General features: G+C 38.8%; 1 protein-coding gene across 1 annotated transcript in view; it reads right to left on the bottom strand.

Moving 5' to 3' along the window:
• Positions 1 to 3,658: 3,658 nt before the first annotated feature.
• Positions 3,659 to 24,832, bottom strand: part of Enkur (enkurin, TRPC channel interacting protein) — a 29,434-nt gene continuing 8,260 nt past the window's right edge. The window contains exons 2-5 of the mRNA XM_004659671.2: positions 23,398 to 23,543; positions 19,653 to 19,876; positions 18,265 to 18,411; positions 3,659 to 4,298 (exon numbers count right to left, since the gene is read on the bottom strand). Coding sequence (XP_004659728.2) covers positions 4,122 to 4,298; positions 18,265 to 18,411; positions 19,653 to 19,876; positions 23,398 to 23,543 — 694 coding nt within the window. The 3' untranslated portion in view covers positions 3,659 to 4,121. The remainder of the gene's footprint in view (positions 4,299 to 18,264; positions 18,412 to 19,652; positions 19,877 to 23,397; positions 23,544 to 24,832) is intronic.

Raw genomic sequence — 24,832 nt, forward strand, 5'->3', positions numbered from 1 at the left:
ATGTGTGTGCATATGGGGGGGTGACAGAGGATAACTTTAGGGGTCATTTTCACCTCTTTTGGAGATAAGGTCTCTTACTGGTCTAGAACTTAACAGTTATACCAGAGTAGCTGGTCAGAGAGTTCCAAGGATCCTCTCATTTCTGCCTCTTTAGCATTGGGAATACAGGTACATGCCACCATGATCTTCATGGGTACTGGAGGTTAAATTTAGGTCTTCATATTTGTAAGGCCAAGGCTTCAGTGACTGAGCTATCTCCCTTGCCCCTTTATCTTCCTTTTTGGAATGTCCATGCAGAATAACTTAGAAAGTATTGCCAAACTTCGGCCCGTTACTAAAGATAGAAGTTGCCAAACATAGTTATTATCATCCGTATGTGCCTCTTAGGAGACTAACCAGACCAGACTAATCTTAGGCCAGGACTTCTAAACTTTCTTTTCAGATCATTTACTGCATCCAGTTTTTACTGGCTTGGGAACTCTACCCATGGTAAGCTACTGGGTCCAGCACCAACTGAACAAATGCACTACAGAATTGACAGAGGTTTCTTACTAAGCAATAAGTTTACTATTTTTTGTATTCCAAGGACTATGCTGTAACACAGCTTCATCCATTCTCATCATAGCTCCATAGAGCATAGACTTGAGGGCTGCTATCAATCCCATCTTACAAATGTGGCAAATGTGGTTTAGAAGGATTTCATCGCGTAGTCAGTGGTTGAGCTGAATTGCAGACCTGAGTCTGTTTGACTCCAGGGCTTGAGCTCTCCAGCACAATATAAGTGTCTGCTCATGACTTGATCACGTTTCAACTATTTGTTGTGTTATCAACTGGTTTGCTTAGTAGCAAAAATATTCTCTATACCCTATGTCTGCTCTATGTCTTTGGAATAATGCCAATGGATTAGTAAAACACACATTGGCATATTGTTCATGAGTTTATTCAATGAACATACATCAGCTATCTTTAGATTCTAAGGAATGTAGCTGGTTACAAAGAAGGTTCCCTAGAAGATTGAAATTTCATGAGAAATAGGCAAATATACAGGTATGCACAAAGCAGTGCACATACGAACTCAGATTCTAAGGAATCATACTGTGATGTGCATTCACTCTTGAAGACCAAGGATTTGCTGAGTTGACTCACAGGAGGAAAGGGTAGTTTTCTGCACAAAGAAGATCCTTTCTGCAAATCTGAGCAGAATCCTGCCAGTAATAGTGTCAGGGAGTAGGACAGCTTTTAAAAGAACCCAAGCTGAAGCCATATGCAAAGAGTCAGAGACCAGATCAAATCTTTATTCTTCCCCTGAGCATTCTTTGGAGAGCATATCAGTCACAACAATGAAGTTAGTTTTTAATTGTATTTATTTATTTGAGAAAGAGAGAGAGGAAGATGTATGGAGAGAGAGAGAATGGGCATGCCAGGGCCTCTAGCCACTGCAAACAAACTCCAGACACATTTTCCACCTTGTGCATCTATCTTATATGGGTTCTGAGGAATTGAATCTGGGTCCTTAGGCTTTGCAGGCAAGTGCCTTAACCACTAAGCCATCTCTCCAGCCCTGAAGTCAGTTTTAAGGCTCAGGTATCAAACTTCAAGTGACTATAGTTTCTGTGTCTCTTAGTTCATAATCTCAAGAGGGAGAATCTGATCAATCACTGGCCAAGTGACTGATGTTGATGTCTGTCCCTCCTCTGATAGGATGTCCCAGATGTGTGTGTGTGTGTGTGTGTGTGTGGAGAGAGATATATAGAGAGAGATATTTCACTATTCCAAGATGGGCTCCAATGGTAGGGGTCCCTCTCAGGAACTCAGAAACAATGGGTGGGGGAGTTTCTTAAGGAAAGCTGCATAAGACAATGAAACAAAATCCACCTGAGGTAATACTGTGGGTCATGGAGAAAAGCTTGTTTTTTTTTTATTTATTTTTTATTTTTTTTATTTTTTATTGAGCACTCACAGAAAGCAAAAAAAAAAAAAAATCTCCATTTGTTAAAACCACAAAGTTATCATTTTAACATTTAAGACTATTTCCACTCATGACTACAGTATGACATTTGTTAGGCTAAAAGAATGCTTTTGCATTGCTGTTGATTAATTATAGCAACATGAACACTCACATTAAGCAATCCACAAATAAAATACTAACCTAAACATTTTACCCGTAACTCTAGTAGAAAGACTGGTGATAAGAGCAGTGCTGTTTACAAAAGGGGGGACGGTATGGAATAGAATACCCCACCTCCCGCCCCCATTCATATCAGACAGTGATGTACATCATGGGAGAAACCATTTTTTTAAAATCAAACAACTAAGATGTGGAGCTATTTTGTCAGCAACTACAGTTGCTTGCCTCGACAGTGCGAGTGGGAATGAGATGTAACATCTCTAGGCCTGACTGGTACCTGGCCTTTCTCAGCTCTACATAGGACAGAATCTATTCACTCCATAATTCTGACTCCCTGAGTACAACAAAAGGTTCCTGTTATGTGTTTCTAGCACAGTATAACTATAGGATCAAGGACTGAGATTTTTATTTCAGTCATTTGGTAACAGTATTGGATTTGTTGCTACACCTGTTAACTTCACTAGACAACAGACAGCCACATGGGCCAGTGAGAAATTTTCCTATAATACCCTTTGTCCTTATCATATACTAGCCTTTATTTTATAGCTGCCCTTGGCTAGTAAAGGAACAAAGAAGAATATTCACAAATAGATGTCAAGGGGTATTGTATATAAAAATATTTTCTCTAATTAAAGTAAGTTTTTCAATGAACTATCCAATTCTGTGCTGGTAAAAATGCTTGAAAATGATTGCCATATTTTTCCTGTGTTGTTCACAGGTTAAAGATTAAAGTATAAGTCCAAGAAATTATTGTAATTCAGATATTTTGTAGTTTCATATGTTTGGATGAATTTTCTAATTTTAATTTTTTTTTAAGATTTTTATTTATTTATTTGATTATTTGAGAGTGACAGAGAGAGAAAGAGGCAGATAGAGAGTGAGAGAGAGAATGGGTGCGCCAGGGCTTCCAGCCACTGCAAACGAACTCCAGATGCGAGTGCCCCCTTGTGCATCTGGCTAATGTGGGACCTGGGGAACCGAGCCTCGAACCGGGGTCCATAGGCTTCACAGGCAAGCGCTTAACCACTATGCTATCTCTCCAGCCCTCTAATTTTAAAATTTTATGAATTCTTTTCCTTCTTAGATGAGTGTAAACGTTTTTTCTTATTTTGGATTGAAGACATATCAATTCACATAAGTCTATTGCCTACTAGGAATGTAACCTTACAAAATGCAACTTTAAAACTCACAGAACAGTTATATAGAAAGGATCAAAAAGAAAAACCTCAGTTCTTGGTGATATAAGCTCAGAGAATTATGGAATGAAGCAGAGTATCAAAGTTCTTCAAGTCAGTGGACCAGGCCTTTGGGTTTTCTTGCTTGGTTTCTTCTTCACCCTCCCTTTTATGGTGCTGAGACTCAAAGCCAGGCCTTGTGGCATGAAGTGACATCTTCTGCTACTGAGCCTTAAAACTGTTAGGAAACTATCAACCTTGTTGACACCTTTTATACCTTGTTAATTTTCCTTCTTTCAAATAGAAAGCTTTCATCACATAAGATACTATAGATACTGAACTAAGGTGCCTAAGAGTATGTATTTTAAATTTTGGAAATAATCTATAGGAAATACTTCAGGGTAGCAAGAAATCATACCCTTGTATTTAAATACAGAATTATTGATTTTTATTGAGCCATGCTCTTTGTATTATGCATTGCAGTGAAAAAGTAATGAAGTTGTAAATGCTGGATTTATCTTTCAGGGGCCAGAAATTAATGTCTATGTGAAACAATTACCCAATAATAATGATGCACATTAAAGAATATAGACCTGGGACACAGTCTCACACTTCAATGGTTTATATGTGGAAAATGTGACATTGGTTTAGAAAAAAAGGTTTCTCTTGTACAAGTGAGAAATTCAGTTCTTTTAACACTGTGTGTTTTGATGAAAATTAATTTTTATTTTCTTCATAGGATTTTTCCTCTTTGAAAAATTTTATTTTTATATTTTCTACTTTTTTCTAAATTAAATTCATATACTTTTAAAAATCCATTATTTCTTATTGGCAATGTAGATAATTTTGTGCTTTTCTAGGACACTGATGTCATATTCCAGCTGCTTCATTTCTTCTTCCAGCTTCTGCTTGCGAATCTTCTTCGGTATGGAGTCTATGAAGACGGAGAGGGACTGGAACTCCTTGTGCACCTCCTCCCAGTTCTTCTTTAGCCCCTGCAAATGTAAGGAAGCTGGTGAGACCAAGCACCCTTCACAAGTCAGGTGGATGGTAAGGAAACACACTGTTAAATCAGTACAAAGGTAAAGAACACCATTGGAAGCCTTAAAAAGGACAGTATACTTGTCAAGGGTTCGCCACAGCCACAGAAAATATTGTCCAGAAGCCAAATCCTCTCCTCAGTCGTGTGCCCCTTTCCACTGGGACACTGGTTTGCTCCATGCCCAGCATTACCATCAGTACGCATGTGCAGAGTTATGAGCACTATGGAACTAAGCTCTAGGCAAAAGGTTTGGCAAAAATCAGTAACTTGAGAATTGACATCCCCAAGTAAAAAACATTTCTGAATTATTTCTCATAAAATTATTCCTTGTAAAAGGTTGATTTTTTTTTTTTTAGAATTTTCTTTCTCATCCTCATTCTTCAACACAAAAATCACATCAGGATCCTCAATTTGGACTTCCATGGTCATATTTTATTTGTCAAAGTGGGATTATAAAAATGCCAAAATTCAATTTTATAGACCATCATATTTTATAAATCTTTTCAATGTGTTACAAGGAATAAATAAACTATATAGACAAAGGACTTATGCTTCCTATTAATGTATTCTGGAAATCATTGGGAGTGCCATTAAAGGTGGCACACATAATTCAATAATGTAGTTAATGCTTTATGATCTCAGAAATCAACAAATTCAAAATTAAATAGCTCTTATGAACTATAAATGCTATTTCCATCTCTGCTTAGTTACGTTTCTTATCATAATGTGCCAGGGGGCTACCTTGGCAAAACTGTCTTAAATTACTAATTGAGTTCATTTAATAAAATTTCATGTTAGCATTTTTTCTTTGTTTTGGGTCCCCAAGTTATTTTCTCTATGCAAAAGAAAAAATCAAGTAGGAAGTTAAGTTGAAAATATTGCCTGGAAAACATGGCTCTTGAAAAGCAATAACAATGGAGCCAGGCATGGTGGCTCAGGCCTTTAATCCCACCCAGCACTCAGGACGCAGAGGTAGTACAGGTCAGCCTGCACTAGAGTGAGACCCTACCTCAAAAAACAAAACTAAACAAATAAACAGTCAAACAGTCAAGCGAAAAAGCAATAGCAATATCTTTAGGTTTAAAAGTACTATCTGACCCAGCTATATCATTCCTGGGTATGTACCCAAGGAATAAGTCCTCTTATTGCACACCCCATGTTTATCAGTGAGCTATTCACAGTAGCCAAGTTATGGAATCAGCCAAGGTGTCCCTCAACAGATGCATGAATAAATGAATGTGGTATATATGGACAATGAAGTTTAGACATACCCAACACTAATAAATTATATGATTGGCAGGACATTGGATGAAACTGGAGATCATATGATAAATGAAATAATCCAGACTCAGAAATAAAAATATTTATATTTACTCTCATATGCATAATCTATATTTAAGTAGTATATACAAGATATGAAAATAGCTTGAGCTTCTTAGGGAATATGGCAGGCTAGAAACTAGCCCTGTGTAACCAGGTGAAGTAGAGAGTAAGAATAAGAAAATATAAACTATAGTCCAAAGAGAGAAAGAAAAGAAGAGCTTTGGAAACCCAAGAAAGAAATGAAAGGATACCTGAAAAGTGCAGAGAAAAAGACAGGTAGGTGATGTACCTTTAAGAAGTGAGCTAAACACAGCCTCAGCTATATGCTCCCTGACTGGCAGAGAGTAAGAAGATTCCACTTGTGAAAGGTAAGCCAGTACTGAGACAGCTAGTCGTACCTTCAGCAAAAAGCCCACAGACCTCACAGGCCTCAAACCCACTTGTGAATTTTGGTCAGACAGTTTGATTACTCTGGTAGATAGGTCAGTGGTGCAGAGAAATGCCATTGTACCACTATATATGACTTTTGAGGCCAGCAGCCAGGCATCATCTTGGGAGAGAACTTATGATTTAAAACTGAGCTGCTCAGGGGATCTGAGAATAGGGAACCACAGGTCAGGGAACCTCATCTTCCATAGCCCCATGCTGTGCGGAGAACCAGAGGAAGTTGTAGAGAGCTGCTGGGATGGATGCTGACAAGCCGACTTGTGCAGCTGGTAGGACCCTTGCCGTGGGCATTGGGTGCGTATAGAAGCGTGTCCAGAAACATCTCATCAGCTGAGAGGATCCCTTGAGCTTGATAGCTCTTAACCTCAGCTCAGTGACAGATCAACATTTGAAGGCACCTATCAGTCATTTGTTGCCACAGAGCCTGAGAATGCTGAAGTATCACACGTACTTGACACCTACTGCTACATCCCTTCAGCACGGTGATTAGTACTCACAATCCTTGAAAGCTGGAAGTTTCTTTCACCTGTACAGCTATCAGTGCTGCAGTTGCTTCCCACGTACTTTCCACACACTTAGGAGACACACCCCAGCTAAAACAACCACCTAGGGAGATAAACTCCAGGAACTATCCTGAGGGTGAGAGAACCTGCCCAGCCTATAGACAGAAAGCTAAGTCTGGCCAGCAGAGGCCCATGGTCTGCAAAGAAAGGAATGCTACTAAGTCGAAGACAATGAGGGATCCATATCTCTCACTTTGCACAAAATTAGTTCAAAATGGATCAAAGACTTTAATGTAAGACTGTAAACTTCAAAACTGTTAGAAGCAAACAATCAAAACACTTGAAAATATCGACATAGGCAAGGACTTTTTGAAAAAGACTTAATAGCCCAATAAATAATCCCCAAGAGTGACAAATGAAATTAAAAAGCTAAATATAGGTAGGTTTCCAGAACTGGAAGTGCGATGCGCTCTGCACGTGGTCTGGCCACAGATGCCAGTAGGTCTCCAGTGAACCAAAAGCACCCAGTGGCCAGGACCCCGCCTCCCAGTGAGCTCACTCTCAGCACCACCATTTCCCCCATCGAGACAAGGACAGACTTACCAGGAAACCTGGGGGAGCAGGCTCAGTGAGCTTTTGGTCTAGACCTGTGTCTCTTATGAAAGCAGTGCTGATCCCAGCACACTCTGTGCTCTCCTGTGAGGCACTATTGCAACACTCTCAACAAGACAAAAGGATTATCTCCAGATAGGCAAACCGCAATGCAAAAACATGTATTCCAGAGGCAATGCATGTGGGACAGGTGGTAGAGAAAACGGAGGAAAGTCAAGATCCATCAATAAGACAAGAAGATAGCTGACTGCCCACCATGAGACTTGCCACTTTTACCACATCTCCCACAGCCCAGGAGAAATGGCAGAGAAGGAAACAATATGAACACTACTGTTACTGCTAGTCTGAGAGTCAGCTCCAGGATGATGGTGACAGACATGGTAATCAATCAAAACCTATCAAAGCAGAAATCCACAGGCTACAGAGAACTCAACACTAAATCAAATGACCAACAGGCCTGCCTTGACTCAGGGAAGAGGGGGTAGAAAGATTGTAAGAGCCACAGAATAGATAGGAAAATCCTGAGACATGATCCTCCTGCTCTCCTACAGTGACTGACTGAGGCCTTCATGCCCCATAGTGAATATCATAACAACACTAAGGAGGGACCCTAAGTTTATGGGAGCCAAGGCAAGGGTACATAAGAGTATAACCTCTTGTATTACATATAAAATACATTTTAAAAAAATGATTCACAAGAAACCAAGGAAAGATATCCACACCAAGAATGCCTACTCCCATAGTTGAAGCCTCCAATGAGAACTACTTAGAGGAAACTCCAGACACAGAATTCTAAAACATGATCATGATAAATACATACAGCAAACTTAAAGAGGACATAAAAAAAAAAAACCAATGCCTGAATGAAATGAAAGAGAATTGACTAGAATAACTCAACAGACAATAAAATGAATTCAAAGAGGACAGGAATGAACACCTGAATGAATTCTAGGAGAACCAACTAAATAAAATGAGAAAGCCAAAAAAAGAATAATAGAGATACTAAAGAAAAAAAACAAATGTAAATCAAAAATAACTTAAGGGCTGGAGAGATGGTTTAGTGGTTGAGTGCTTGCCTGTGAAGCATAAGGACCCCTGTTCGAGGCTCGATTCCCCAGGACCCATGTTAGCCAGGTGCACAAGGGGGTGCACGCGTCTGGAGTTCATTTGCAGTGGCTGGAGGCCCTGTCACACCCATTTTCTCTCTTTATCTGCCTCTTTCTCTCTATGCCTGTTGCTCTCAAATAAAGAAATGAAAATAAACAAAAAAGATTACAAATAAAACTTAAAGATGTTCCCAGGAAAGCAAGACCAATAGAATAGATTGTGCAGAAGACAAAATACTGGGGCTTGATGAAATAAATAGATTGGGAGGTCAAAATCAATGGCTACTTACTGAAATATCTCTATCACACCTTCCAAGGCTCAGGGCTTCTTGCAGACAAGGTGGCAGAAAGAATGTAAGAGCCAAAGGAAAGGTAGGACTCCATACAATGTGCTCCCCCCAGACACAAAATGACCTGGATATCCATTTCCTCACAGTGCCTGACACTACCTACACAAGACAATCATACTAGGAGAAAAAGATGATGACATCAAAATAAAAGAAAGACTGATTGGGAGGGGAAGGGGATATGATGGAAAGTGGACTTTCCAAGGAGAAAGTGGGGAGAGGAAGGGAATTACCATGGGATATTGTTTATAATTATAGAAATTGTCAATAAAAAATAAAATAAAATAAATTATGTTAAATACAAAAAAGGTAGAAGCAGAACATGAGACAAACGTGGGACCAAATGTCAGGCTACAGAGATGGTTTAGCTATTAAGGTGCTAGCCTGCAAAGCCAAAGGACCTAGGTTCAATTCCTCAGAGCCACATGAGCCAGATACACAAGGTGGCACATGTGTCTGGAGTTCATTTGCAGTGGCTAAAGGCCCTGGCATGCCTATTTTTTTTCTCTCTCTCTTTCTCTGTCTCTCTCATAAAATAAATTTTAAAAATTATAAAAAGAAAGAGACCAAATGTCCAAATCACAGTCATACAAGAAGCATGTTACAGTCAGCTTTATGTTTCTGGCAGAAAACTCCTGACCAGATGCAGCTGGTGGGAGCAAAGGGTTTATTTTGGCTTACAGGCTTGAGAAGAAGCTCCATGAGGGTAGGGAAAAATGATGGCATGAGTAGAGGAAGTCACCTCCTGACCAATACCAGTGGACATCAACAGCAGGACAGTGTGCCAAACACCGGCAAGGGGAAGCTGGCTATAACACCCATAAGCTTCCCCCCAACAATACACTGCCTCCAGGAGGCTCCAATTCCCAAATTGCCACCAGCTGGATACCTAGCATTCAGAACACATATGTTTATGAGGTACACCTCAATCAAACCACTACAAAGGAGCTCACGTCAAGGGCATAAAAAATATTTTCAATAAAATTACAGATACAATAAAAATTTCCAAATCTGGGCTGGAGAGATGGCTTAGTGGTTAAGGTGCTTGCCTGTGAAGCCTAAGCACCCATGTTCAACTCTCCAGATCCCATGTTAGCCAGATGCACAAAGGTAAGGCAAATGCAAGGTAGCACAAGCCCACTAGGTGGTGCAAGCATCTGGAGTTTGATTTCAGTGGCTGAGGCCCTGGAGTGCCAATCCTGTTTCTGTGCATCTGTTTCTCTCTCTCTCTAAAAGAAAAAAAACAAAAAACAAATCTTATGAAAGAGAGGACCATCCAATCCAGGTACCAGAGGCATAATGCCAAATAGATAGGACCAGTAAACAGATTTCTCAGCTGGGTGTAGCGGCACACGCCTTTAATCCCAGCACTTGGCAGGCAGAGGTAGGAGGATCACCATGAGTTCAAGGCCACCCTGAGACTCCATAGTGAATTCCAGGTCAGCCTGGTCTAGAGCAAGACCCTACCTTGTAAAGCCACATAAATAAATAAATAAATAAATAAATAAATAAATAAAAGATAAATTCTCATTTTGCATTATATTTAGAACATTAGACACAGAAAATTAAGAAAGAGGAATAAAGGTTGTAAGAGAGAAGCATCACTTACAAAGGTAAGCATCAGAATATTATCCAATTTTTCAGTGGAAATGCTAGAAGCCATAGATGCCAACCCACATTACTATACTCAGCAAAATTATCCCTAATAACAGGAGAAAGAAAAACTTTCCACCACAAAGTTAGCTAACTGAGTATATGAGCACTAAGTCAGGCCTACAGAGAACACAACACACTGAAAAAACAGTAATATGAAGTAGAAAAGTTGTGAAAGCAAATATAGACAAAAACAAACAGACAAAACAAACCCCAAATCCACCAAACTCTACAAAATTACCAACATGACAGGGATTAACTCACACCTTTAAATGGTATTTCTAAATGTCATTGGATTCAACTCCCCAGCCAAAAGACAGATTAGCATGCTGGATCAGAAAACAGTCTTCAACACAGTATCTGTGAAGGTCAGATTCCATGTTAAAATGAAAGGATAGAAAAAGATATTCTAAGCAAATTAAACTAAGGATAAAGGGGTGTGGTTATGCTAATACCTGAGAAAACAGAGTAACTCACAAATAAAAGAGATAAGGAAGGCTACATCATATTGATTAAAAGAACAATTCACCAAGAAGATATTACAATTCTATCATCCATACTCCAAACACAGGCATACCACTGGTAGACCATCCAAACAAAATAAACGGAGAAACAATGATACTAAATGGCCCCATAGAATAAAGGGACTTAACAAATATTTACAGGACATTATATCTATGCTACAGCATAAACATTCTTCTCAGCAGCTCATGGATCCTTCTCTAAAATAGACCATATGTTACAACACAAGTCTCCCCAAATTCAGGAAAATTGAAATGACCCCTATCTGACCACAATTCATTAAAAATAGAAATTAACAAGAAAAACAAGAGACTGAACAACACACTATTCAACAATGAAGGCAGTTCTGAGAGGAAAGTTTGTTTATAGCTCTAAATGCCTACATTATGAAATAAAGAGATATCAAAGAAATAATTTAAAGATCCATCTGAAGGCTTTGGAAAAATAAAGTCCAAACCTAAATGTTCCAAACATAAAGAAATAATCAAGATTGGGACAGAAAACAATGAATTAGAAATGAATAAAATTTTAAAAATTTATAAAACAGAGTTAGTTCTTTGAAGAGATGAATAAGACAGATAAACTCCTAGCCAAATTAATCAAAAGAAAGAAAAGACTCGAATCAATAAGATTAGAGTTGAAAAAGGAGATATTACAATAGATTGCAAGGAAATTGAGAGAATCATAAGGACATATTTAAAAAATCTATATTCTACCAAACTAAAAAATTTGGAAGAAATGGGCAAATTTCTTGATACATGTGGTCTACCAAAGTTAAACCTAGAAGAGATCATTTAGATAGAGCTATAAAGTAAGGAGATTGAAGCTGTAATTAACAATCTATCCAAAAGAAGTCCAGGCTCATACAGATTTATGGCTCAGTTCTACCAGACCTATCATTGCTTCTTAAGTTACTCTATAAAATTGAAAAAGAGGGAGTGTTCTCTAACTCCTTCTCTAAAGCCAGTTTTACATTAACCAAACCAGACAGTGACACAACAAAAAAGAAAATTATATACTACTATCCCTAATGAACCTAGATATAAAAATTCTCAATGAAAGCCTTACAAATGGAATTAAAGAATACATTGAAGTGCTGGAGAGATTGTTCAGCTATTAAGGCACTTGCCTACAAAGCCCAACAACACAGGCTCAATTCCCCAGTATCTATGTAAAGCCATATGCTCCAAGTAGTGCATGCATGTGGAGTTCATTTGCAGAGGCTGTAGGTCCTGACATGCCCATTGTCTCTGTCTGTCTCTTTTCTCTTTCTCTGCTTGCAAATAAATAAATTAAAAATTAAAGAATACATTGAAAATACCATCAACCTTAATCAAGTGATACAGGGATGGTCCAACATACAGAAATCAATAAACATACTACATCATATAAAGACTTAAGGGCAAGAATAATATGACCATCTCAATAGAGTGCAAAAATGGCCTTTGACAGAATACAACAACCTTTCATGATATAAACTGTGGAGATACTAGGGCTGGAAGGATAATATTTCAATATAATAGAGGCTATGTATTATAAACTTAAAGCTAATATCATACTAAATGGAGGAAAACTTGGAGTATTCTCACTAAAATCTGTTATCAGATAAGGGTGTCCACTCTTCCAATTGTTGTTTAACATGGTACTTGAAGACTTAGCTCAAGCAATAAGACAAGGGAAAGAAAGAAAAGGGATACAGATTGGAAAGGAAGATATCAAACCAGCCTTATTTGCAGATGATATGATTCTGTACTTGAGAACCAAAAGTCTCCAAGAAAAATTACTAGAGATGAAAAATCAGAGGCCTTCTTATATCCAATGATAAACACAGAAGAAGAAGCCAAGAAAACAGTCCAATTTACAATAGCCACAAGAAATTAAATATCTAGGAATACCCCAACAAGGAACTGAAAGACCTATACAATAAAATCATTAAAATACTGAAGAAAGAAATTGAAGAATACATGAGAAGATGGAAAGTTCTTCCATGCTCATGGACTGGAATAATTAATATTGTGAAAATAGTTATCCTATCAAAGACAATATCCAGGTTCAACACAATATCAATCAAAATTCCAGCACCATTCTTCTCAAAAAAATAGAAAAATTAATAAAAATCCATATGGAAACACAAAAGACCTCAGATAAACAAAAATGTCCTCAGCAAAAAGAGTACTGCTGGTGGTATTCCCATACCTGATTTCAAGATAAACTATAAAGCCATAGTAATGAAAACAGCATGGCTTTGGAACAAAAACAGATACATAGGTCAGTCCAACAGAACAGAAGATCCAGGTATCAACTCAAGTAATTCCAGCCACCTGATTTTTGCCAATGAGGCCTAACCCACACCCTGGAGAAAAGAGCATTTTCAACAAGTGATGCTGGGAAACTGGGTGATTACATGTAGAAGAAGGAACCTAGCTTCTCTCTCAGCTGCACAAAAATCAGCTCCAGATGGATTAAAGACCTGAAACTCTGAAACAACCCGAGGAAAAAAGTAGGGACGACACTGCAAGATGCAGGCGTAGGGAAACAATTTCTGAATAAGACCCCAGGATTTCAAGACATAAGACAAGCACTCAACCAATGGGATTTCTTAATACCAAAAAGCTATTGTGCAGCTAAGCAAACCATCAGCTGAGTTAAAAGACAACTACAGAATGGGAAAAATTCTTTGCCAGCTGATAGAGGTTTAATGTCTAAAATACACAAAGGACTCAAAAAACTAAGAAATACTAAAAAACAAAATCAACTATTCTAGTAAAAAAAAAAAAAAAAAATAGGACAGGCACCAAGGCTCAGGGAACATAGTTGAAGAGGGAGGTGGAAAGATTGTAAGAACCGCTCTGGGGATGGGAAGGATGGGAATAGCCTGAGGCACCATATCCTTCTACCCTGCGTCCTTAAGTCTATCCCCCTCACCCCCATGCCTTTCTGAGACTGACTGATACCACGAGGTCCTCACAATGAATACTAATGACCCCACCAAAGAAGACCCTTAGCAGCCTGGGGTGGAGGAGAGGGGATATGATCAACATACTCTATATACACGTATGAAAACTGTCACAACACAACCCATCGTCTTGTATAAGTAGTAAATGCTAATTAAAATTAATGAAATTGAAGAAGTTAAGTAATAATGACTTCCCAATAACCCTCACATTACAAATTCAATCTTGTAGAAATGTTTTGGGAACACAAAAAGTTCAATGCTTTAATTCCATGCTTAGATAAAAGTCCTGACAGGATAGGGTGTGCTGAACAGAACATGCTGGTGTGTGGGGAGAGGGTAGTAGATTTTTGACCCCTTGGTGAGATTAAAGCAAAGATCTAGGAAGTGAAAAGATAGAAGCAAAAAAAAATTTTTTTTTTTTTTATCCAGGTTAAAGTTTTAAAATAGGGAGATGGATCAACACAGTTTTGAATTGCACATGAAATGTATTCCAAAAAGAAGTCCTCAAAAGAACTCAGTCAGACATAGTCTTTCATTAGGAACTGAGAATATATTTCCATGGTGCTTCACAGGGGTGCATACTGCACAGAGGAAATGTATATATTTATACACTTTCAAATATCAAAGGTTTTTCATAGCTAGTTGAGTGATATTTCCATATTACTTGTGGTCACAGCAGTCCACTTTTCCTCTGGGTTTCTTTTTAAAGGACAGTTGGCTTTTATCTTTGAGTATGTACAATAATGCTTGCATCAAAGTCAACAGCTAGGGATGAAAACTAAATGTAATTTCACATTATGTTCAAGTGGCCTCCTTGCTGTTTTTAAGACCCTTTCAGTCACTTTACCTGATGAAAAGGGCTTTTGTCCATTGTAATGTCTAACCTTTATTTTTTTCATTTTTCTCTCTCCTATTTTAATGCTTGTGGTGGTTTGATACAGGTGTCCCCCATAAACTTATGTGTTCTGACTGCTTGCTCCCCAGCTGATGGCAATTTAGGAATTGGAAACTTGTTGGAGGAGGTGTGTTGTTGGGGGTGGGCTTATAGATGTTGTAGTCAGCTTTCCCTTGCCAGTGTTTGGCATACTCTTCCGCTGCTGTTGTTCACCTGGTATTGGCCAGGAGGTGATGTCCACCCTCTGTTCATGCCCTGTTATTGTCCCTGCCATCATGGAGCTTCCCCGTGTGTCTTTAAGCTAAAAATAAACCCTTTCCTCCCACAAGCTGTTGTGTCTGGTGCTTTGTGCCAGAAGGAAGTCAACTGCAACAATATTGAAGTAATATTGTTAATGATGGGAAAATTCAAAGAGGGAAATGGTCACTTAATACAAAATGCTGACTTGCAGCCGTCTTGGCCTCTAAACATTCTCTGTCTTCCTACTCTGCCCAGGGACTAGGATTGGGTGTTAGATCCTGTGGGCTGTCTTCTCATTCTTGTTCCTTCTGTACTTTGCATTCAGCCAATAAATAAATAAATAAACAAACAAACGAATGAATAAACACACCCTGGTGGGAGAGGACAGAGGCTGGGCATTTCTTCCTTCCTTGACACTATGTGTGTGTGATATGTCTTCAGGGCTCTAGCTCTCATGAACCCCTGAAGACACAATTTCTCAGCCTGCCCTTCAAGCGCAGGTGGGCTGCATCCCCTGTCTTTAGTGCCGGGCAGTTGCAGTGGTACTTGCTGGTTCCCTTCACTGAATTTTGCTTCTGTATATAATTTCTTTCCTAATTCTCTCCAGAACCCTAGCTGGGTCAGCCTTCCATTTCCTGCTGGAATAAAACTTGCCTTTGTTACCCTGTATAATTATAATGAAGAAAACACTAGCCCAAGAACTGGGAAATGTGATTTTTAGTTCTTATTGATTTGATAATTTTGTGACCAATGACAAGTATAAACCAAATGTGCAGTTCACGGACAGCAAGGACTGGGTTTGTTTGGCATCTCACACTATGGTCTTTTGGCTGGGCACAGTGCCTGGAACACAGTAGATGTTCCACAAAAGAATGATGTATGGCTATGCTGATGAGCCCACTGAACATATTTGCATTTTATCTCATCTGCAAAATGAGATGTTTGGAATGGTCAGAACAGCTGATCCCTTCCAGAGACAATGTGACAGTTACTCTTATGGAGCATGGACAGAAGATGGCTACCATCAGGGCACTCAACCATATTGTCATAGACATCTATACAGCTGTAAAAAATATTCTCGTTATTTGTTTAAAAGAGCAAGAGCAAGAGAGCATGCATGGGCACACCAGGGCCTCCTGCCACTGCAAACAAACTCCAGCTGCAGATGCCCCTTTGTGCGTCTGGCTTTACGTGGTTACTGAGATTTCAAACCCCAGCCATCAGGCTTTACAAATAAGTGCCTTTAACCAACTATCCACCTCTCCAACCCCATTTATCCATTTTTTTTTTTTTTTGATGTAGGGTCTTGCTTTCTAGCCCAGGCTGACCTAGAATTCACTATGTAGTCTCAGGCTAGCCTTAGACTCACAGCTAACCCCTTCCTCTGCTTCCTCAGTGCTGGCATTGAAGGCATGTACCACCATGCTCAGCTATCTATATAACATTTTTTCTTTTCTTTTTCTTTTTTCTGTTTTGTTTTTCGAAGTAGGGTTTCCACTCTAGTCTATGCTGACCTGAAATTCACTATGTAGTCTCAGGGTAGCTTTGAACTCAGGGTGATCCTCCTACCTCTGCCTCCTGAGTGCTAGGATTAAAGGCATGCATCACCACGCCTGACTGTTTATTTTATTTTATTTTTTATTTATTTATCTTTCTAGGCAGGGTCTCTTTCTGGTTCAGGCTTACCTGGACCTTTTTTTTTTTTTTTAATTAAGAACATATGGATACATCATATGTTGGTACCATCTTTTCCCTCCTCCCTGCTCCCATTTTTTAATGACATGGAAAATTTTGCTCAGGGCTTGTTGGTAGGACAGCAAGGGTCTTTGTCACTATGGCACTGGACACCTGGATAATAAGGCTTCTGAAAGAATTTGTTACTTTGCTGTTGTTGCACAAAAAAGATATTTGGGATTAAGAGAAAGGGGAGCCAAGGGAGAGAAGAGCCTTTTCTTTCCAAGGGGTGATCTCCTATTCCCCCCTTCTTTTAGCATTACATGGGTATAAAAATCTGGCCTTCAAATAGGCATGAACTTCCTGAAAATAGACAAATAAAGAGAGATAACGGCCCCAAGCCTTCACTCTCCCTCAGGGCACTATGACGAAACTTTCCATCTTCATGCCTGCCAGTCTTCCTCTTTCCTTTCTAGCACCCCATTCCTGTACCTTTATTCTTAGTCTGGGTGCTAAGCTAGAAATATGAGATGCAGCTGCCAATAAAGAGACACAGTCTCTGCCTCCAGGTCCCTCTTGCTATCTGGGATACCCTCTGATGTTGTACTTTGGGGATAAGCATAAGATCTATAGCTTTCAAGGGTGACTACCACCTTGGAGCTTGATTAAATTTGAAACCCACATATATGTATTCATATCTGTACATGAACATATATGCATACAACTTCTCATCAATTAAATTATAATATTCTCTATAGCAGAAATTTTATCTTATACCCTTTTTAGTATCTTTGTGGCTTAGCATAATACTGCATGCAAAACAGGTATTTGATAATGCTCTATTGGTAATTGTGACGACACTGATAAAATGTTAAGAATTTGTAACAACATATGCCCTAACAGCATAATAATAGTATAATAAGGAAAAAGTTTACTTATTTTATGAGATCATTAGAAATAGCCTGGTAGATATCTTTCAATTAATAAAAACAGGTAATAAAGAACTATTTCACCTCTTTAAGATATGGCATGATCAGATACACAGAAGCTTAATAAACACACTCTACAAATGATGGATCAGCAACCCTGCTCATGTCTCTCATTGTTTACATGCTTCAGATAGGAATCTCCCATCAAAACTCCAATACAAATACATCTTTATGTCCATTTTATTCACGATAAAGGAAATATATAAAATCTAACACCTGGTTATTTAATAATATGGATAGTTAGTTATATTCTAGGAAATTAAAAAGTGGTTTAGGGACAGCATCAATTGTTCTAGAGCTCCATCTAGTGAAAAATATCTCACTTATGAGTATTTTTTATAAATTCAGACAAGTACATGAAAACAAAATGCTTCCTGACCTTATTTATTCATGTTGCATAGGAGAATCTAGGTTTCTTTACATAGAAACTACTTGAAAACAAAATGTTATTTTATGAATTCCTGTATTACTATTTTTTGCTGTGCTGAAGGCTCAGCTTAATTTATGTAGTTGCAACTATAACCACAAGAGATTGTTCTGACTTTGTGGTGAGTACTGGCTTTGATAGGAACGTTGTGGAAAGAGAGGGCAGGCCTTTCTTCCAGAGATGGTCCAGAGAAGTGCCCACGAGTGTAAATCCCAGAACCCTTACCTGCAGAACCCCCTCCCTTTCTTCATCAGAGAGTCTCTTCATAGCTGCTTTCCGAAGGCTTTCCTGAATGTAATTATTATACTCTTCCTGCGCTTTCTTCACTTCCTCGTTTCGCTTACATATGTATTCAGGTATCACGCCATAATCCTGCAAGGGATTTTTTTTTTTTTTAGGAAAAAAGTAATTGTTATCATGAATTGAGTCTTATATACTTGAACTTAGTGACCAATGACTGGAGAAAAATACTCTTTTACAAACTACAAACTGACAAAAATGGGTGATTCTTTTTCTCCCTGAGAATGAATACTAGTTGATTCTGGTCTTTTCAAAAATGAGATGATATTGTGGCCATTGATTTCTCCTCTTCTAGGAGGCCAGTGCCTTATCCATTAGGCAACTGGGGCTTCTGATTTCCCTCTTCTAAATGCATTTACATAAAGAATTTGAGCATCCACAGATTTGGTATTCACAGGGGTTCTAGAACCAAATCTCTATATCGAGAGACAACTGAATAAATTAACATATATAAATTCTCTGAAGTAAAACAAGCCAAAGAAGGGCATAGAAAATCTACAAGAAAAATACCTAAAGCCAGGAGTGGCGGTGCACACCTTTAATCCCAGCACTTGGGAGGCAGAGGGAGGAGGATCACTATGAGTTCAAGACTACCCTGAGACTCTATAGTGAATTCCAGGTCAGCCTGGACTAGAGTGAAACCCTACCTCAAAAAAAAAAAAAAAAAAGAAAAAAGAAAAAGAAAACTATCTATACCATTAAACCTAAGTTTCCATAATGTTCACAAGTGAAGTTACATGCCTTCCAAATAAATACTTTTTCTCCTAGAAATTAATGACCCTGAGTACATTATCATTGTGCAGTACTTTCAAGGCTTTGCCAAGCCCGAGTGGAATATATATTCACATTGGGATGGAGACATGAACTATTTCCAGTACGCTGAAGCAGTGTTTGTCTGTGTTTCTCACTCTGCCAGCCATGAGTCATATTTGAATGACTGCATCATACCATCTTGAAAGCTCATTTCTTCCAGATTTAATGCAGTGACTATGCCTTTGGTGACATTTCTACCTCACCACAGTCAATATTTTTCTGAGAATATTTGTTATAATTAAACACATTAATATCTGAAATTGAGGAAACCAGTAACTTCCATCCACTAAATTAAATGTCATTCTTTAAAATTTTTCTATAATTTCTTCACTTTAGACTTAAAATAAACACAGATTGCTGAGGAGTATAAATGGGCAATTTTATAACATGATCAGTAAGAACACTGTGTGTATATGTGGAGAGAGAGATTGAGAATTATTATGAAACCTAGGTTTGAGTCATTTGAATCTCAGGTCTCTCACTAATACATTGCAGGCTACCTTTTTATTGATGTACTTTGGAACCAGTCCAGAAGTTTCAAGGTCATGCTTGTCTCCAGTTCTTTTGTCGACATAAATTGGCTTAGGCTTTTTAGCCACGCCCATGATGACATCAGCTGCATTTGTATTTATAAAGTTTTTTCCACTCTGGATCCCCATGACTGGGTGGTCAGTCCTCAAGGGCACAGCAGGCTTCCTGGCATCCCTTCTCTGAAATTTGCCTTCTGTTAAGCATAACATTTTCTTGTTAGTGTTAAAAATGATCATTGTTCCTCAACAATATTTATAATATCCAGACATTTATAAACTACTATTGAGGTTTCATGAATAACATATTCAAATACCTAGGGTAGAAACTTATACATAGTCCCAAACTAATTGGTTAGTGTACATCAAATATTTATAACCTTTTATTTGTCAATCATACCTGAATAAAGTTATATAAAAGGAAAAAAAAGAAAAATGTAAGTTACCAATATGCAAAAAATCAAGTGCCATGCAATCAATTAAAAGTTGAAAAGCAGTATGAAATATGAGTGGGGTTGGAGAGGTGGCTCAGCAGGTAAGAACACATACTGAGCAAGCACAAGGCCCCCAAGCTCAAGTCCCAGAATCTACGTAAAAAGCCAGGCACCGTTGTGCGCATCTGTAACCCCAGGGCTGAGGCAGGTGGAGCCAGGATTGTTGGGGGTCTCTGGTCAACCAGTCTAACCCAAAAAGGGGAGCTTAAGATTCAGCAAGAGACTACCTCAGAGAAATCAAGTGGAAGAGCAGTAGAGGAGGGCACCTCCTCTGGACTCTGTTCACATGCACAGGGCACACACATCTGCACACATACTTGCATTCACTACACACACACACACACACACACACACACACATATCCCAAAATTAAAATTAAGAACATATGATGGAATAAGGGTGCTAAATTAAGGATGGAGAGATGGTTTATCAGTTAAGGCATTTGCCCATGAAGCCTAATGACCCAGGTTCTATTCCCCAGGACCCATGTAAGCCAGATACACATGGTGGCACATGCATCTGGAGTTCATTTGCAGTGGCTGGAAGCCTTGGTGTGCCCATTCTCTCTCTCTCTCTCTCTCTTTCTCTGCCTCCTTACCTCTTTCTTTCTCTGTCAAATAAGTAACTAAATACAATAAAAACTTTAAAAATAAGAATGTTAAGTTATAAGCTAGTGTGCTAATTCACTACACTACACTTTCTTCTGGCTCTTATGAGAATATTTTCTAATAAAGACAACAACAAATGTTCAGCTTTGCGTGTGTGTGTGTGTGTGTGTGTGTGTGTGTGTGTGTGTGTGTGTTTCGAGGTAGGGTCTCACTCTAGCCCAAGCTGACCTGGAATTCACTATGGAGTCTCAAGGTGGCCTCGAACTCACTTTGATCCTCCTACCTCTGCCTCCTGAGTGCTGGGATTAAAGGCATGCACCACCACGCCCGGTTTTTGAGATTTCTTATTCATTCCTTCCTGCTTGTATCCTACCTCCTAAAGTAACTACCGCCCAGAATTTTCCTTATTCCTCTATGCTTATGTTTTTACATGCTCTTCATGAACAGCAGATGAAGTTGTTTATTTTTACATGATCTTTTCAGCTTGACAGTTCCAGAGATCTATCCTGATATGGTCACTTCAGCATGGTGTGCCCACAATACGATGTGGGATAATTATAATTTGTTTCCAAGAAGTAAAGCCAATAACCCTCTTGCCAATCAGACCTTACTCCAGTCTTAACCCCATCAGAATGACTATGGTCTGTGAGTTGTTCACATCTGCAATGGCTAACTTCCCTTATTCAATGAGTTTATATATGAGTTCATGTAAAAAGTATTTTTTGTTAAGTCTCTGTACTGGATTAACCTCTTCTTAGGGCTGACTCATGTCCCTCCAGAAGTCATTTATTGAATCCCCAGTTCCAGTGCCTCAGAATGTAGCTACATTTGGAAATAAGTTCATTCAGATAACTTAGTTTAAGTGAAGTTATTAGAGTGGTGCCTAATTCAACATGACTGGTGTCCTTATAAAGGAAATATGGACAGAGAAATACATAGAGGGAAGACCATGTAAAGACAAGAGAAAGACATTCTTGTCTTTCAAGGAGAGATGCTGTGGAAGAAAACTGCCATGTTGACATCTTGATGTCTGACTTCTAGCTTTCAGGATGTCTGTATCTCTTTGGACATGGCATTTTCCTCCTTTCTTCTCTTTTTCCCTCCCTTCCTCTCCTCTCTTCTCTTCTCCTCCCCTCCCCTCTCCTCTCTTTTTCTCCCTCCCAAGGAGCTAGGACCAGAGTTCACACCACCCTGCCTGGCTTGGATAGGGCTTTTAATGCTCTTCAACATCCATTTTTTAAAATGTTTTTTCAAGGTAGGATTTCACTCTATCCCAGTCTGACCTGAAATTCATTATGTAGTCTCTGGGTGACCTCAAACTCACAGGGATCCTCATACCTCTGCCTCTTGAGTGCTGAGATTAAAGGTGTGTGCTACCACACCCGGCTTGTGTGTGTGTGTGTGTGTTGCGAGGATTGAATCCAGGGCCTTCTCACATGATAGACATGCTCTCGACCTTTGAACTAGCTACGCCCCTGACTTCTCAATTGACCCTAAATTTCTTATTTATTATTAATGTCAAAGAAAGCCTTATTTGCCTTTGCCTTATGATGCTTCTGAAAAGAGAAGTGGGTTTCTTTTCTTGTTCCTTATTTTCTCCATAAGATTTATGTAGTTTGGTAGTTGGGCTATGTAATACGCTTAACCCTACAGAGCATAAGACATAAGACATATAAAGCACAGCAGGATATCACTGATCCCGAGGAAGTGAAAATTTTGAATTCTATCTTAAGATTTTCCAGTGTTGTTGATAGTATTTCTGGTCACAAAATGCCAAGATGCTACCAAAGGAAGGTACAAAAAGACTTGCATACATGAATTAAGCTTGAATTTAGACTTTGTCTTTCTATGTTTTCTGATAATGCTCTACCCTCTGTCATGAGATGTCTATTGTGAGAGAGGATTGTGGGACATAAAATATTGCCACAGAGAAAGGGGATTTCATGTTTGTACTCTTCAAGTTGGGCTCAAGCTGCTTTAGTATGTCTTTGATGCAGCAGACATACAAAAGCCAATATATTAAAGAGATATATTTGGGCCAATGGTGCTATTTCACACCTTAGTCCCGGTGTTCGGGGTAGATCATTTGGAATTAAATTGTCAAGCTGAAAAGATCATGCAAAGATAAATTATTCATTTTCTATTAAATGAAAAATATGTGTATAGAGGAATAAGGAAAATTCTAGACAGTAGTTATCTTAGGAGGTAGGATAGAGTCAGGAGGGCCTAGGCTCAATTCTCAGCCCTGAATTAAAAGAAAATCTTTAACAAATGTTGGTCAATGTGCAGATCACACAGCTAGGGGTAAAGTGGTGAAACACAGAGTGTTGAAGACAGAGCTTTGTTGGATAGTCTATGATATAGTTCAGGATGCATGTCTCATCAAAAGTCTCCATACTGAGGCAATTTATTATTCTTCTCTATGTTTTTCATTTCATTTTCTACTTCTATGCTCTCCTAGTCATCCAAAGGTAAAGTTGCTATCACTCATGCATATTTACTATTCTTTGATAGTAAAATGATTCTACTTAAATTATCTAACAAAAATTTAAAATTTATTAAATAAAAAACCTGTTAACAGTTTTAGTAATAAAAATAAGGTGTGACAAAACCTACTGGGTGGAAGAGATTTTTCCTTTGAATGTTTCTTTAGAAAATCCTTTGGAGAAGGAACATCCACTTTTGCAGGTCCCATTGTTTTCATCGAAGTTTTAAATTTTTTCATGTCATTTTTAACAGCTTCCTTAAACATGGATGAATACCTGAAATTAAAATTTACAAATAGTAGAATTTCTATTTCTAGTACAAATATTCAAAGTTCAAAAGCATACATCTAAGCCGGGCGTGGTGGCGCATGCCTTTAATCCCAGCATTCGGGAGGCAGAGATAGGTAGATCACCATGAGTTCGAGGCCACCCTGAGACTACATAGCGAGTCCCAGGTCAGCCTGGACTAGAGTGAGGCCCTACCTCAAAAAACCAAAAAAAAAAAAAAAAAAAAAAAGCATATGTCTGTATTCATCATGGAGAATAATGGCCTTAGAACAGTATGCCATGACCTATCCATCAGGTTTATGAAATCTACATGGAAGCTCTGGCCTGTGGAAGAGCAGGTAGAGTGAAGGCACTCACTGCATTTCCACAGTAACCCCTGAGTGGATAGCAGTAGCACTGGCTGGATGCCTCCTCTTTCACTGCTGATCTTAGCAATTTACAACTCCATCTCTTCCTCTCCCTGCCAATCAATCTTGCCAGGAGATTAACTCCATTCATCTTCTCAAAGTACATAAATTCCATTTACTTTCTCTAATGACCACTTGTCTTGTGTTTCAATAACTTCTTCACTATCTTTATCATTTCTTGTCCTTTCGATGTAATTTGCCTCCTTCCTTCCTTCCTTCCTTCCTTCTTCCCTCCCTCCCTCCCTCCCTCCCTCCCTCCCTCCCTCCCTCCCTCCCTCCCTCCCTTCCTTCATTCCTTCCTTTCTTTCTTTTTTGGTTTTTCGAGATAGGGTCTCGCTCTAGCCCAGGCCAACCTGGAATTCACTGTGGAGTTTCAGGGCGGCCTTGAACTCACAGCAATCCTCCTACCTCTGCCTCCCAAGTGCTGGGATTAAAGGCGTGCACCACCACGCCCAGCTGTTTTTTTTTTTTTTTTTTTAAGTCTCTTCTTTTTGGCTTTTCTCCCTCCTAAACTCCCTGCTCTGGTAAGACCCCCTCATCTCAACCCTACTGGGCTGAGATGGGGGGTACCCCTACACCCATGTAGGTTCTCTACCCCCTTTTCCATTCCATATAGCATGAGCTTTATGTATTTTTCTTAATAAAGTGTCTATAACTCTTTAAAAAAGTTTCTCCATTTGATTTTAAACCCTTGAGCTTTTCTAAGGGGAGTGCTTAAAGCTATGAAATGCCCTCTAAGGACCGTCTTAGCTTCATCTCAAACATTTTGCTATGAAATGCTTCATTTTCGTGACAACCCAAATACCCTTTATACGGCATTTTATTATCTTCTTCAATTTACAAGTTTGTATGCATATGTCTATTTAGTTT

Source organism: Jaculus jaculus, chromosome 5, assembly GCF_020740685.1.
Source record: "Jaculus jaculus isolate mJacJac1 chromosome 5, mJacJac1.mat.Y.cur, whole genome shotgun sequence".
NCBI lineage: Eukaryota > Metazoa > Chordata > Mammalia > Rodentia > Dipodidae > Jaculus > Jaculus jaculus.